This window comes from Serinus canaria, chromosome 3 (assembly GCF_022539315.1).
Source record: "Serinus canaria isolate serCan28SL12 chromosome 3, serCan2020, whole genome shotgun sequence".
NCBI lineage: Eukaryota > Metazoa > Chordata > Aves > Passeriformes > Fringillidae > Serinus > Serinus canaria.
In genome coordinates, this window is record NC_066316.1 from 34,227,942 (window position 1) to 34,244,814 (window position 16,873).

The window sequence follows — 16,873 nt, forward strand, 5'->3', positions numbered from 1 at the left end:
TTCCAGGAAAAAAATAATTAAAGTGCATTTTAGACATAAATGAGAGTTTTTGAACAGGAGATTTCTCTGCAGAATTCAAATGGTCATTGGAGATGCATTTCACTAATTTCAGTTTTTTACCTTGGTCTCTGGAAAGCTGATTTGTGTTCTTCTCCTACTGCACACAAATAGATTTAAGCACTGAATTGGGGAAATTAAGAATTTAAGTTACTTCCTTTTATCCCTCTATCTCCCTATCATTTCCTCTGGGGGAAAAAAAGTATAAAAAAGAGGTACAAAGATCTGGCTAGTGGTTAAGGCATTGAAAAAATAGGTAATGTTTTTTGTGTCTCAGTCTCCTGATGCTTCTACTACAAGAAAATTGGAACCGCCTGTTTGTAAAGGCAGAGCATAGAATGTCTGCAAATCTCATCTCTGTCACTTGGTTTACAGAGGGGATGGTCTGGCTGACTGTCATGGTGATTTCTTACCTCATTGGGTTTAGAAGGCCATTAAAAGACCCCCAAACAAACAAAAAATTCAACCCCACACCAACGAGCAGAGCTTTACACCAGGCTTTTCTTGTCCAAGTTTTTAATGAGTTTTTTAGAAATCTTATTTCATGCAATTATCAGTGTTATTTCCATAACTGAAGAAATACTGGACTTGGTGCTACTACGTGGAAAATCTCAGTCTGCATCTGGACCTTTAGAAGACTTTGTCCTGATCATACCACAGCCCTAGACAACCATGGGGGGTTTTTTGTAATTTCTCAGGATGCAGCTACAGCATGTTGCTTCAGTTTCCAGCTGAGGAATGTAGTGCGAGGCCTGGCTTGCCCAGCAGAGCTCTAGACTGTGCATTAATTTTGCAAAGTCAACACTGTGGAGATACTTCAGTTAAAATTCCATTATACTCATTTATCCCATTGTATTCTATATATAGCTATCAGAAATGTGTATTTTCAGTCTGTATCAAATGGACTGATGACTTAAAATAGAAACTTTGTTCTAATGATATTTTGGAGTTGTCTTTGATAGATACTTAAGTTGTGTGTCCATATGTTTCCCTCTCCCTGTCCCTGTTTTTCCTGCCCAGTCATGAAAAAGTCAAAGTGTTGGTAGTAGTTCTTCCACATGGGTCCTTATTGTTTTCTTTATGATCTCTTGGTGAGTCTGTAACAGAATTTTAGAAGAAAGATTTCAATCTCCTGGTAAAGGAATACTTCAAAATTAAAATAATTTATACCATTTATCTATGTATACTATATATGCCATAATTTCCTCATAATGCAAGTCTCTACACTCTTGTCTGTAAACCACTGCTACTGCTAGCAGTCATCACTTTTGAGGAGACAAAGCACAAGAGAATTCTTGCCTCTGGATATACTTAACATTGCCTTCAGAAGAACGGGTTTTGCTTTCAAAAGGAATTTTCAGGCAGATTTACCTCAGTCATGTTTTAATAAATATAGACTGAGCTTTGGTAGCTGTGCTTTGGATCCAGCTGTGTCCAGTTGTCATTGGAAAATTATTATGCATTTGATTATTTCCTGTGGATGCTATTAAATAGATTTGTGAATATGAGATGTCTAAAATTCATATGTCTCTCCTTGCATGTGAATTCTGATTAGTATTTAATAGCTTCTTTGGGTAGTTTGTGGGGCTTTTTTGTGTAGTATTAATTGAGTTGTTTAAAGGTAAATGACTTCCTGATGAGAATAATAGCTTTCCCAGGTCACATATCAAGTGACTCAAAGGAGTATACCACAGGTTTTTCTAGTTCTTTAGTCTTGTTTACACAGGAAGTTTGTTTATCCTTCAGTGTTTGGACCACAAGGTTTTAAAGTTTTGTAGAGGCTTTCATAGATAATAAACCAAGACATTTTAACTTGGGAAGCATATGCGTCTTCTTGAGAAGAGGAAAAAACCCACCATCATGTTGTGTGAAGCTATATATGGAATAAACATGTAGCTGTTGGTTGCCAGCATCCTGCATTCTGATATTTTTCTTAAGAGAACAGCCGCAGGATTTTTTTTTTTTTGGTAGATCTTCCTGGAGTAGTAACATTTGGTTACAAATTAATGGTTGGGGAAAATGTGCTGAAAATTTTTCAAGAAGTTTTCAAGTTAAAAAATAGCCCCTATTGTTTGTTTTTTTTGTTTCTACAAAACGAATGCAAATAAGGATTAAATTGATGCAAGTAAATCTGTTGATTTATGTTGAACTGTGAAATATTAAGAAAATTGGGAAGTTGTAAACCAATATCGTGCTGCAGTTAACAGTTAAAGATATTTGTATTCAGACTTAATGTGAGCAGCAATTATCTTGGGAGGCCAAAGAAAAAATCGGACTGCAGACTGACTGTCATCATGTGCCCCTAAAGGAGTTAGGAACTTGCTCTCATAGAGTAGGACTGCTTAGGAGTTAGGACTACTGGAACTTGCTCTTATAGAGTAGGATGTACCTGGAAATCTTTATGTGCATATAGTACTACAATTATGTGCTGTGTGCATTTTTTTTCTGCCTTCATTGTTTGCGCTTCAAATTTTGTTATTAAACCATTCCTAATCATTTTAAGGCAGATCACATTTGTCTTTTCATGTGGATGGACATCTTTTATGCTAATAGGAAGAAAAAAAAAGTAATAAAACGATCTTTTGCAGATGAAGGGAATGAGACAGAGATTCAGCCACAACAGAACAGCCAGCTAATATGGAAACAAGGACGACAGCTGTTAAGACAGTAAGTGTTGAAAAAATGACTCAAATACTGAGTGCAAAGAAAGAATCTGCTAATGAAATATGATGGTGATGGTATTTGATTTTTTTTAAGTTGTATTTTACTGAAAGAAAAGTTATTGCATGTGATGAAGTTAATTGAGCTTCTGCACTATTTTTCCTTGGGTTTTAAAAATTTTTAATATTTCATAACTTCGGATGAGAAGCCTCGTCAAGTCACAAACACCTGATCTCATTTACTTTTCTTTCATGGAGTATAATAAGCCAATCTGCTTGGGATGGGTGGGTCATGACACTTTGCAATTAAAAAGCAAAAGACCCAAGTAATTCTGCCCAAGTAATTCTGTTAAGAGCTGTGTAAAATAAAAACAGCTGGCATTGGAGAAGGAAAAGTTTTATTTTGGTTTGCTTAAGTTGCAGAAAAGACTAACATCCAGAAGGTTAGACTAGATGTTTTCTATTTCTCTGTTCATCTCAATGAAACAAATGTCTCTTAATCTAAATTAATTTTTGAATTGTGATCATAGTAGCTAAATTAATTGCCATGATATTTGGTGTGTTACAGACAATTAAATGAGAGGGGACAGAGATAGTAAGGATGGTCTGGAACTTATATTAAAAGACCTTTTTCCAAGGAGTTGTACAGAAGTTAAATTCGTTGGATGGCTTGTACAGGCTTCTCTTTTGCAAGAGCTCAAATCTTTTCCTGCCTGTTGAATAAATGTAAATAGAGTGGTTTTGACTTGGATCAGTGATTTTGAAGACGAGTCATTCCGTCTCAGTGCAGTTCATACAAGAATGACACAGTGCAAATATAGAGTGCGTATTACTGACAGACTCTGTTTTGCATAGGTGACTTGTTTGATTTTTCTGTAGCCAACAATCAGTATTTCTCTCCTAATGTGGTTATGTGAGTGATATTAAATAATTGGAGGAGAATGTTCTTGGAGGAGAAGTGCACGTCCCTGATTTGTAACAGCTGTCACTGTAAAATAGCATTTCCCTTCTTCAGAGTTGTCTAGAATATTGACAATTTAATCAATTCACTGCTATTAACTCCATCTTCTAGAGGGAAGGACACAAAACAATTTTTACTTTTTAATTTTTAAATCGTTATTTCCCTCCTGTTTCTCTCAAGTGCAACATGGCATATTGGTGAAAGAGTCAACTTTAGAAGTACAGAGCCAACTTTATGCTGTGAGATTGTCATACAATGTTATTGCTGTTCAGTCTTTATATGAAAGCCAAATTTTTGCAGATTCATTGCAGAATAAAGGAAAGGCAAGACAGATTTTATCAAGTCTAGTCCATGATAAATAACAACTCTTAATAATAGCCACAGCTAAAGGATTTAGGTTTTACTCGGTTTTCTAGGCTTCTAATAATGTTTACATAAGGAACATATCTGCTGCTTCTTGTATCTAGTTTCCATGTGTCAAAGAATAAAGTGACCACGCTTGTGCATGCAACTGTGATGATTTTTATAAAACAGTTGTAAATATTTTAATTGAAAGTGCTTTTCTATCCATTTTAGTAGATGAATGAATAACGTATTGTATAACCTCTGACTGCTAGGCTCTCTGATTTTTTTTTTCTCAGTGACTGTAGAGGCTGGTACTGCAAGAGGCGATCCCTCTGCAGCTGGTACAGGATGATTTACAAGCACGTTTCACTAGCTCAGCACCGTAGTTTGCTAAGCTTAGGGATTGAGGATGAGTTCAGGGAGAAGTTCAGTCAGTTGCTAAGCTAAGGGATTGAGGATGAGTTCAGGGAGAAGTTCAGGGAGGAATTTAATGTTTTGCAGAAGTGACATGTGCAGAGGAGATTAGCATGAGTTCTCTTCCTTCAGGTATCTACAGGAAGTGGGCTACACCGACACGATATTGGATGTGAAATCAAAACGAGTGCGAGCTTTACTGGGCCTCTCAAGTGATGCTTCAGAAAAAGAAAACAGAAGTCAAGAGCCAATGGTAAATGGCACAGAGGGTCAGATTAAAGAAAACGCAATGATTGGGTAAGCATCAAGATGACTTTGTTCTAATTCTGCATAAATGCACTTAGTAGTGTTGAACAAAATTTTTGTTTACTGAGAAGATTTCAGGATTTTTTCCTAGTTTGAGATTAGAGCAATTCTAACTAATTTTATTATATTAAGCAATAAGTATGGAAGTAATTCTTTAGATTCACATCTTGAAAGCACAAAAAATTTTTTTCCAGTTGGATGGTAGCACTAAGTTAAATCAAGCCTCTTTTGAGATATGATTGCTAAGTGTTTAGAAGTCAGTATTGTTTCAAGTCAATGGTTTGAATGATCTCCAGTGTATTGCTAGACACTTTACTGTGTAGGTTGCAGGCTTTGCTCTTCTGGTCTGTGCTGAGTACGACATGATAAGCTATATGAGAGAAGGAATATTTTTGCTAAATCTGAAAAACAAAGTCACTCATTACATTCTAAAAGTCCTAAAAGTTTATGGTTTTCTACTGACATATGTAAATGTGACTGAAATGTAAGGTACTAATTTCTGTGTTTTAATATTTCTAATACTATGGAAAGTCAGTCAAAGACAGTAAAAGTTTGTTCTTACTTCTTCTCTTCAGTAATATTAAAACCTAAGAGGCATTCTTTCCGTTTTCTTCTCTTTTCCATGCAATGTTAAAAAAGAAAAAAAATTAAGTTCAACTTAACTCTAAAGGCTTCAGGAAAACAGTCTGTTCATTCTTGTTTAAGATATCGTAGTTGCAAAACTGGAAAAATAATGAAAATTATGCAAAATTGTAGGAACAGTAGATGAGGTAGCAGTTTCCAGTAGTAACACAGCTTTCCTCAGAAATCCTCACTCTTTTTTCATTTTCTATATTCATGAAGCAAAATTCAAGACTTTTATTTTCTAAGACCTAATACTGTTATATATACATCCTATCTTCTAAAAAGCATTTTTAAGATTTCATTATACCCTTCTGATAGCTGCAGCAACTTCAGGCCAACAAGTTACATAAGGGCAGAAGTTCATTCTTATGTAATTAAATATAATGCTGTAAGATGGAAAACTTGAATGTGTGAGAAAACCTGCACGCTCCTAAAATATATTGTGTTGCTACATAGCTGACAAGTCATGTCGTTTATGTACAGCAGCTTTGTTTTGAAGAACAAGGAATGCTTGATAGCTTGCAATAGCAGTTCTGGTTTGATTTCTGGTGAAGGGGAAGTGTGTAAATAAAGCTTCTCCTGTTACACTTTGAAATTTATTTATGTGTATTTACGTAGTTTTGAAGAAGGTGGATATGTGTATAATGCAGTTACTTGATGGCTGAAATACTGGGACAGTGGTTTTAACATAGCAGTTTTGAATATATTTGCATTTCTTTTCTATCTGCTTGGTTTTGGGATAGATCTGACATTAGGTTTAACACTTTATAGTTTACCCCGTGGCTGAGGATACTCACTGATGGAGAAAAATGAATTCCCTTCCATTGTGGCTGTACTAGCTTGTCAGCTGCAAGGCTGGTCAGGCTGCACACGTTGAAAAACCGTTCTTGCTTGTGATGCATCGGATGGCAGACTGCATTATAGAGCTTAGGGAAGTGTTTTGATAAAATAATGAACAAGAAGAGACTCCAGGGCTTTACAGTGGAAAAATTTTCCAGTGCTCTTGTTCAACATAATCATGTTGAACATGGGTGATTTTGAAGTCCTGGATGTCCACTGAGATCTCCCTTACTGGAAGGAAAAAAGTTGTGATTTTACTAGAATTCTGTGATCAATCTAAGTACAGGACTACCTCTCAATGCTGTGTTTCTTCTGGGTGCTTCAGTAACACTTGCAGACCACCTCTTTCAATTTTTCTTTCAAGAAGCATTCTGTGGCTTGCTTCCAGGCAGAGTCTGCCTATTATTTAACATCTATTTCATCTTGTGGTACCTCAGTGTTTCTGTGACATCTGGCACTGTTCACCTTCTTCCAACTGCATCATTACGTACCTCTGAGCTTTTAAAGTGCAGCTTTGTGGTAGATGCAAAATGAGAAATAAGCTCATATTTACCTGTTATCTGCCTCATGTAATGCCAACATAACTTCAGCCTATATAGAACAACTTCTCTTTGAAAAGTATAGCATTGAGTAGATGGTACAGGTCTAAGGCACATGGATGTCGCTCCTGAACTCAGGATGCTACTCTTGAACTCAACTGAAATTTTTAGTGAGTGTTTGAAACCCTAACTCAATGCTTTCCTACCTGGTTGGCAGAACTAGGAAGAATTTAGATGACTCAGCTAAGTTCTGGCTTACAGTTAAGGAAGGTGCATCCTTTGAAGCAACCTCACCAGTGCTAGGCTGGTTACTGTGAGGGCAAAAGGATTGGCACTTCCTTCAGCAGCCTCTTGCTATTCCTTGTGTGCATGTAAAGTGAAAAATGGATTTGGCTGCAGCCGGCTTTTACAGTTGGAAGGAGTGCAGTGAACAAAGGTCTGCAGTTTGTTAGTGGTAGAAGAGGAAAGTTATGGTGAGAAATTGGAAGAACAAGAAACCAAACAAAAGCTTAGTGCAATTCCAGGAAGTTTAAGGACATATGTGAGTGTTTGCCAGGCCCATGAGACATTGGGACAGTTGCAAACTAAAATACAGGCTGAAGACTCTCAGTGACTGTGTGGGTACAGTGAAACTCTTCGTAAGAGAAAGCTCTGCTGTTTATCACCAGAGAAGCCTGTGAACTGCTCAAGCCAATGCAGTTTGGCAGATTTTCCTGTTCAAAACATAGAATGAACATTGATGTCAAGTATTTGCTCACAAGTCTGAGGATATGAAGATGTTTATGTTACATTTGAAGAGCGGAGTACTGGGCAGAAAGTAATGCATGAAAATGGATGTAGTCTCACAAGGAATACTCCTCTGTTGAAGTGAGAAAAGACAGCTCATAGCATTTTTGATCTGTTTGGTCTTGGAAGAACTGCATAACATGCACCCAGCTGAATCTGTGCATTTTACGTCTGTGTTTTAGAAAACTGTTTACATGGAGTGAAAAATGAGCGAAGCGGAGTACAGGACTGGAGTGAAGAGAAACCTTTGGGATAGGAAATGATAAAGGCAAATCAATAGGAGTTTGAAAAGAATGTGGGCGAATGTGATGAAGATAATGTACAATAGAGAGGAAAATGGTACTATGAAAACCAGAAGGAGTATGGATTTAATAATACATTTCCAGAATAAAAAAATGGAAGGCACACTAGCTTTTAATTTCCTTAAAGATTTCTCCATATAGCAGTGTAAATGGCAGAAAGAACAGATTGGTTATACTGCCTTCTGTACAACTGAACACTCGTGATAAATTCCAAAGAAAGGAAAAAGTTGGTATTTGATGCTTTTATACTGCCATATGGTTATCTCTTTGAGAGGAGGGAGGGAGTAATGGCAATAGGAAACAAAACTTCCTTTATGTTTTCATTATTTGTTTGATAGTCAACCAATACTTTCTTAGTTAAATGAAAGTGCTGGAGCACAAAATAAATTAGTATTGCAAAAAAATTCCAGGGAAAAAATGGAAGAGCTGATCTACTTTTGACACAGTCAGATTTTAGCACAGTTTTTTTGTGTGTATTCATCTGTGCATAGTGGTTTTTGCTGCTCTTCAGCCTTCCTCAGAAATACCTCTGTGACTTGTTCTGACTGTACTGGGCACAGTAGAAACCCACACTTTGCTTATTTTTTAATATTTTTTAATGCCTTTGATTATTTTAAAGATTATTCCTGGCATTTTTCCTCTGACCTCGAGCATGTGTGAAGTGTATACTTCATGATAGGTAGGGAGGATGTTTTTCCTCTGTTCAGCTTACTACAGCTTTTACAGATTTTTAAGTTGTTACAGCAGCATTTGCCTATTATATGAGTTTTATCTTGTTGTCTGTCCTTTATACATATTTCAACAGCCTAGGTTTGGACACTCAGTGTTTGGGGTGCCAACATTGAGTTGAGCCTTTTTGTGGAAAAGTCTAGTGAGAATGTTTGGGGTGATTATTGTGAAGCTGATGCTGTTTGCTTTGGTATGTAGAAGCATATGATGATTAATGTAGTGCAGATACTTAATACAATAATATTTATTTGCAGCAGAGGATATGTAACTTGAATTCTGCTAGGCTCTAGTTGTTTTAGAAAAATGCTGTCCAGTCCCTCATAACCTCTCAGCTTTGTTTTGTATATCTTAAATTATTGCAGTTTCATCAGAGAAGTTCCCCGTCCTTTGGTACAGTGATGAACACATTACTGCTCTCTGACTCTGTTTTAAGCCAAATCAGTTTCTCTTCATCCTTAGGTGAAGTAGCCTCAGACTTTGTGTTACTAGCTGCTGTATGTTTGGCCAGACTTGTATTCTTACATTGCCTATTTATTTGCTGATGTACAGATCCTCTTGAAAACTTTAGCACTCAAGAAAGACATCATGTGGATTTTGAATGCACCCTGCAAGATTTTGAATCCATAAATGAAATGTTACTATGATAACATGAGCTAGATATAGTCCTGTTTTCACTTATTTCGTGGAATTTAAAAGGGAATCAGTTTTCAGTTTCTTCAATCAGCTCACTTGCATTACAAAAGATAAGTACCACTTGGCATGACTGGACTCAAAAATATATACTAAAATAATAACCTCATAATAATAGTTTAAATTCCTAACACTTGCAGTGAGAGGAATGGGTGCTTTCCCCCAGCAAACTGAAACGGAAATGAAAGCTGCCTGCAAATGTAGCTTGTAGCCTTGAAGACACGAGAGTACTTAAGTATCTTTAGTTCATTTATTACCTCATTTTTAGGAGCTTTATCTTACTGAGTGAAACCTAAACAGTCAAATTAGTTTACCTTCTTGAAGGTGTGTATTTGACTACCATTTAGTATGAGTGGAAGCAAATATAATAAAGGAATAGAACTGGAAAGGAATGAGGATATACCAAACATATGTGTATACATATGCATAGATACAAAAGTTTATATATAAAAATGGTATAATTAGTTCTTGCTAAGGGTTTGATCATTAGAACTACAAATAGCCAATAGAAAATTCTTGAAGGAAAATGGTCCTGAGTGATGTATCAGTCTCTCTCTAAACTTACCTGCTGCCTTTTCTTATTGAACTGCCAAGGGCTTCCACTGCCTATACTTTACATTAGCAAAATGGCATCAAACATCAGCATTTGAGAGCAAATCTGAAGAGTGTTTCAAAATTTAAAAATTTTGAAAACTTTCTTTCTGATATACAAGTCATTCTAAATGACACTTCAGTGAATGAACATCTTTGTATGCCAGAATACCTTAATAACTCTTTTGCATCTCTAAATCCTATTAACGCTGGCCCAAGTAATGAAAATGCTGCATACTGGCTGATGAATGTTGTTTGTTGACTAGCTTATAAAATGGTTTATTTGGGAAATTACCTCTGAGTTTATAAACCTCAGGTAATAGCAGCCATAAGAAAAATTTCCAAAATAGTATGCAAGTAGATGTTGAATTACAAAAAGGAAAAAAAATAAACAAAAAAGTAAAGGGAATAAAGCAAACAGATTTTCAAATTTTTTTTTCACCTTTTTTCTCTTTCTCCCTGCCTCCATCTTGCAGTGACCTAACAGGCATTTCAAAGGTATCTGGTTTAGGCCAGATCTGGACACTTTCAACAGATGCACTAAAGCAGAAAAAACAAGCAGATAAACTGGGTTTTTTTTTGTGAAGAAAGAAGTACAAATAGACCACACTTTTAATTGGCACCATTCTATGGCTTAAGAGTTTGAGAGATGGTTTTTGGAAATGTCACATAAGACTCACAGTACAGAAAGAGTGGGGAGAGAGAGACAGAAGTTGTGCAGTTGGAGAGAGAGAGAAGCAAAGAGAGGGGAGGTGAATGGAGAAATAACTTAGAAGAGTTACTCTGGTACCTCAAATATCAGGGTTTTTTTAATTCTTTATAAAATTTATTTTTTGATGTATTATATTTAGCTGACTAGATTTGGCAAGAGAAGTGGTCCTTGCTTTTTAAATGTCATTCCTTTGCTATTCCAGTTTATATGCAAACCATTTTGTAAGTGTTGCTTACCAATTGTAATACATATTGCACTAGTTCATGCTTTGTGTGGTGTGACTTCATAGGAGATTTCAAAGGTTGTGACAGACTGTTAGCCTGGCCTGTGTTCATTGTGTGTAAATGTTGATGATTTTAACTGCTCTGTAGTTTTATAAATTATTTTGATATTTTCTATGCTTCATTATTGAAGATTTTACAGTGTTGAACATCTAATGAACTGTTCTTAAAGACACTCCTCATTGAATTTGCATGCATTTATTTAATGAGTACAGTTTGATAGAATTTAACTAGCCACATTGAAAAGACTGTTTTAAAACATGTGATAACTAAATTCCGTGGGGAATTAATAAAACTTACAAAGACTATGCAGTAGCTATTTTGATAGTAGTTGGAAACTGAACCAAAGAAAATGTCTCAAGAAAGAGTGTGGTAGAACAGCTCTGAATTCTGGGTCACAACAGGTTCTTTCCAGCGATACAAGAGCTCCCAAGAACATTTCTCAGCCGAAGCTGAGCTTGTATTCATTTAACTTTATTGTGGTATTTCTTCCTGCTTCTGAATTTATCAATAAAATCCTGGTTTTATTTAAGATAATTTGTGTATGTCTTGGATAAAATAAACAAACAAAAAAGCCCTCTTCTCTTTCCTTAGAAGCTGTGAGTAGGACTAAGGCAGTTAATGGCTTTGTGATTGGACAGTTCATAGGAGAAATGTGAGACTCTCCCTGGACACGATCACAGACTTTCCAGGGTTATTATCAACAAAAGAGAAGGCAATGATAGAAATATCGTGTGTAATTACAAAGAAAATACATGTCTATAATGTAACTTAAGTCTAAGTTAAACTTGACTTTGCAATTTGAAATGTTCTGGATCACACTGGGAGCTGGAAAGGTATCATCAGCATGCTGTTCTAGTTTCCACAAAAGAACTTCACCTTGCCTGTAGGTTATGGCTTCTGCATTTCACTCACTAAGAAACAGGATTTATGTTAAGATCATGCATATTAAATGTTGAGAGCAAATATGTTGAGTCTGAGCTATGCATTTTTTAAAGCTGGCAATATTTCAGTGTCAGAACCAGCTGTCTTTTTACACAAAATGCTCATCTCAAGGTGTGTCACTGTTGGGCAGAAAAGGAAGAGTTGGTGTTATGGTCTGCAGAGCCCAGCAAAGCCAGGCTTGCTTTATTGAAATAGTGTATGTGGAATATCCACCAATCACATTTTTTTGATTTCATGGGAAGGTATTATTATATTTTGTCTTAAAAGGGCCAAGGGGTTAACACAAATCTGAATAATTGAACAGCCTGTAAAATACAAATTGGGATCAGATTTTCACAGTCATCACAGCTGCTCAGAATTCTGTCATCTTCTTCTGAGGAGGAAAATACTTATGTGATTTCAGTTGCATGTTATTTTAAGGGATGTAAGTACTTCAGTTACCATCCCATTTGTAACAAGAATTTTGTGTTTTAAACAGGAAATCATTTCTTACCTTTGGGAATCAGAAGTTCCCTGTTTCAGGAGTGATATTCACAATATCTGTGCACTGCCCATCTATTGTAGTAAGATGGAAACCCCGGCAGCATTAGTCTAGCTACCTTCTGGCAGTACTTATTGTTATGCCTCCGAGAAGCAGTTAGTCCTGTTGTACCTACCCCCTGATTGTGGGTAGGCAGGAGTGGCAGGATTATATCTCTGCCCCAAAGAATTGCCTGTCTACTTGGATAAGGCTACTGGAAAGGAGGATGTAATGGACAGAGTTAACAGTGTGTGATAGAAGATATGATACTGTTTAAATGATTTTTGTTGGGTTGGTTGGTTAGGAGGTGCTGAGTCCCCTGGGACGAGACCTTCAAGGAAAAAGACAAAATTAGGTGCTAGAGAGAAGAGCATGCAAGAGTGCTGTTACAGAGTCCAACTGAGGAAGGAGCAGTGGGATAGAGATTCAGAACAAACAGCTGAGGAGTACAGGATTGAGGGAGACCTTGCCACAGTCTGGCTGCTCTGTGCTTTCTGCTTTGGCAGGTTCCATAGCTTCTGCTGCTGTCTGAGGGTTCTGGTTCATTCTTCCCCAGCTGGTTTTCTTCAGACAGTATGGGTGGGGAGGAAGGAAGAAGCTGCACCAAAATTCTTGCACGTTGAAAATTATGTTCTTCCTTAAATATGTTGTGATAAAGGACAGTCCAGAAAAGAGGAATTGTCCTTGTTGAGACCTTTTTAGAACTTTTGGTCTCTTTATTTGCAGTGGGCCCTGAACCTTGCCTCACTTGTCATTGTAATACCATAGTTTGTATCAGTCCCCCCTTTTGGAGCTTGATTCTATTGTTTTTACGCATTGATGTTTTAAAAAACACTTGAAGCTACCAAAGCCCTGGAAATGTCAAATTGTGTTTGTTTTTCTAAAATGGAATTTAGAGATATTTATTTTACTACCTTATCTCAGAATATATTTTTGACCCTTCTGCTTTTTTTAAGTTGCTTTGTGAATGATGAAAAAAAAAGAGATTGAAAATCTCTTTTATTTCAAGCAAGCTTGAAATATCTATCACAGTATATAGCATAAATTAGCTAAGGCCAGACATCTTTCTTCAGTGCATTTTATGTTCTTCCAAAGTATTCATGCTGACAGCATTATCCAAAATGCATTATGTTCATATGCTGCTGAAGGATGACAAATAGCTCAAATTATTAAATCACCTTTGATTTGACTGCTAAAGTTTATTGGGGTACAGTATAGGAAATCAGCCTGTCTGTCAGCTTGAAACTATCTTCCTGTAGAACCCTTGGATAGTTTAAATATTCTGTGTCTTCTCTTTTCCTTTTTGTTTTTTAAGAGTTCTTTCTTGGAAGTTGTGTCTTAGCACAAATAATCTTTCATGGCACTGTGCTGACTGTACATTCCTGTACTGTGCAGGAGTTTTGAAATACATTATAAATAAGCTACATGTTTCCTAGTGCTTGAGATGCGCATTTACCCCTGCTCCCCATGTAAATGCAGATACATCATTATGTATATATATATCCTGCCCACTAAAATGTGTAATAATTAATAGGATAATTGAAATCAGAGCAGTTAATCACAACCTCTTTTAGCAGTCACTTTGAACTTGAGTGTGAGAGAGCCAGGTTTAAGAGCAAATGAGTACAGAGCCATGTCTGGTATGATTTACTGCAAATACTTGCACCTATAGAAGGATATCTGTTTCTTAATAGTAAGATCTCTTAACTAAAATTTTATAGTCCATGTTTGGTATTAGTTCATGTATTGCTGTTTACCTGGAGTATGTGTGGTAATTGCTATTATAGATCTCAGCCAAAGTGTTTTTACATGGCAAAATAATGAGGGAAAAATCCAGAAATAGTTGTGGTTGTATGATTTAGTCAAATAAAAGTAGACACAGACTCAGAATTTGCTGAAAGTCAAGAAGTTAGTCAAATGGAGCACATTACAGGTGTTATCTTTCCAAGATTTTTCTGTTGGAAACAGCAAGGCAACTGTACCATAGGGTTTCTGTGAAAATGTACAATGTTACCACAGATTCATGAGGTGTTAGAAGTTGCCAGAGTCGTGATTACTTAAGAAAAATTTAAAAATATTACAGAGTGTTTTCAGGTTTTTCATAGAAACGCGGGTCACAATACTGCTGTAAGCAGGGCAAATTTGAAACATGCTTAACATTGTTCTTAGATCTAAGTTAAGATCTGGAAAAGCTGAGGGAATATTCTTGGAAACAACACTGACCATGAAAACATAATGTACATGGAGGTATGTTATACATATTATGAGGCTGCTGTGTATGCAGAATTTCTAATGGCAAGTGAAATCTCTATTGGTATTTTTGGGTGATAATGGTGAGAAAATGAAAAAAAAAGTAGTGTAGCAAATTGTCTTAATGAAATGCAAATATACTGGGGCTATGAAGAAGCCACTTTTGCTGATTGTTGTCATGTAAGCATGGAACTGCTTGAGCAGACTTTGCAAAGAAGGAAGTGTGCTGCTTATCATGCCTTATTACACATCAAAGCTTTTGGCCTTTGATGCTTCCTGTAACAGACCTTTGGAAAGCGTTAGGAGGAAACACTGGAGTAAGTGGGTGAAGGACAGGTGATCAGGTGTTCACACTGCAGGGGGATTACAAGGCCTTACTGAATAGGTGTGTTAGCTGATTGAACCTTTTGAAAAGCTTAGCAGAAGCAAGGCACTTACTGGTCCTAAGGGTGACTGCATAAGACAATTTAGAGCTACAGTTCTGGAAAGAGAGAGGGGGACACTTCTGCTGTTTCAGTGGTTGTGAGAATCAAGATGACGTGCATTTAGTGATGAACTGTGAAAAACTGTCTACTGATTAAAGGTAAGAAAACAGTAAAGCTTGTCTTCACTGCTTCAAAGCCATCTAAAGAATCTACCAGGTTTTACTGGAAGGAATTTTAACAATTCAAAATGAATTAATTTTGTTCACTGTATCTTTCAGGGGTTGTTGGAGAAGTGCATCTTCTGCATAGAAAACACAGATCCTGTTGATAATTTTAGGACTGCTTTATCTGTACTTTTGTCAGTTTTAGTAATTGTTACAGTCCTGTTTCTTGGATTCTTCCTCTTCTGTTGTTAATATAACAACCCTTATGCTTCCTTTTCTGAGGCAGTGCCTAAATTTCTGCCAGCACAATCATAATTTTACCCAATCTTCATCTATTTCCTTATTTGTTTAATGTAAATTCAAATATTATTTAGTCATCAATGATATTTTCTCATTATATTCTTTTATAGTGGCATATTTATCATGTCTTAAAAGCAAATGAATGATAGATCTAGAGTTTGGTGTTTCCCAGCAAGATGAGGAACATTAGCTAGCAGTAGCAAAGTTTTCCTGTACCCTGATGTACATGTGGGAGCCCAGCTTGGTAGCTGTGGCTCATGTCCTTGTTGTTGCAGCTTTCAGTAATGGCAGAGCAGCATTGATGTTGTTTTGGGCACATGTCAGATGAATGTGGCTTTAAAATGCTTTTTGAATAAAAAATAGAAGTCTCTGTCCTAGTAATGGCAGCCATACTAAGAATAATTGTTGGTTCTAATAATACACTTTATGTCCGTTGTTTAGTTCTTTAGCCACAAGAATTTTTAGCTGTTAACAGTCCGTTTTCACTTGTAGGCTTATTTTAGTCTTATATGTTGTTGGGCATAATAACACAGAACGGCTTAGTAATTGCAAAAGAGACTTCATTGTGATTTCTTTTCTCTCATGATGGTGATTGTTGTTGTTGTTTAGGAAACCTGAATTGACTGACTCTGCCTCTCTGCTAGAGACCTTCAAATTTCTTGAAAATGCAGCTGCAGACTTTAGTGATGAGGAAGATGAAGAAGATATTGAAGGAAGAGAGAAAACAATCATTGATACTGCAACAGTGAGTGGAAAAAATAATTGAAAAAGTTACGAAGAACTGAGAAAGTGAGATTAATGAGGTGCCTATAAGCAAAGTAAATGACTGTGTATGTACACATGCAAATCATTAATGCATCTTTATGATGTTCTGTCCAAGCATGTGTGCATAAGAGGAATTATATATGCATTTCTAAGTTTTTGCATACAAGTTATGCTTTGCCATCTTTATTGCTCTAAATCAGATTAAATTTTTCTAAAATTGTCTCTTTACTATTAGACAGTAATAAGTATTTTTGATATATACTGGAACACGATTTTGAAGGTATCAGTGTCCTTTTTTACAGTTCTCAGCTCAGTTTGAAGGTATTGTTCATAACATTGCATTTAAAAATTAGGGATACTTAAAATTACTTGTAAAAAATTGTGTTTGATTATAAAACTGAAATACACTTGTATTTATAGCTTGTGGAAGGAAGAGGTGTAACTGAAGAACTCTAGTTAAGAACTTTTTTGTTTGCTCAGTCAAATGCCTTAACCTCATTCATGATCTATACTTTGCTATATGATTTATTCATATGATCACATAGACACATGCAATCAGTATTCTTCTTTAAAATTGACATTTATTCAGTGAATTGTGTTTCCTAAAAATTGAAGCAGATAAGAGATGATGGATGTGATTTTTTTTATGGTCAGTTTTATGAATTAA

General features: G+C 36.2%; 1 protein-coding gene across 3 annotated transcripts in view; it reads left to right on the plus strand.

Moving 5' to 3' along the window:
• The window catches only part of STRN (striatin), a 69,057-nt gene that overhangs the window by 20,784 nt on the left and 31,400 nt on the right, over positions 1-16,873 (plus strand). For all 3 annotated transcript variants that reach the window (XM_018915994.3, XM_030236585.2, XM_030236586.2), the window contains exons 4-6: positions 2,646-2,724; positions 4,570-4,734; positions 16,051-16,186. In XM_018915994.3, the coding sequence (XP_018771539.2) occupies positions 2,646-2,724; positions 4,570-4,734; positions 16,051-16,186 (380 nt within the window). The remainder of the gene's footprint in view (positions 1-2,645; positions 2,725-4,569; positions 4,735-16,050; positions 16,187-16,873) is intronic.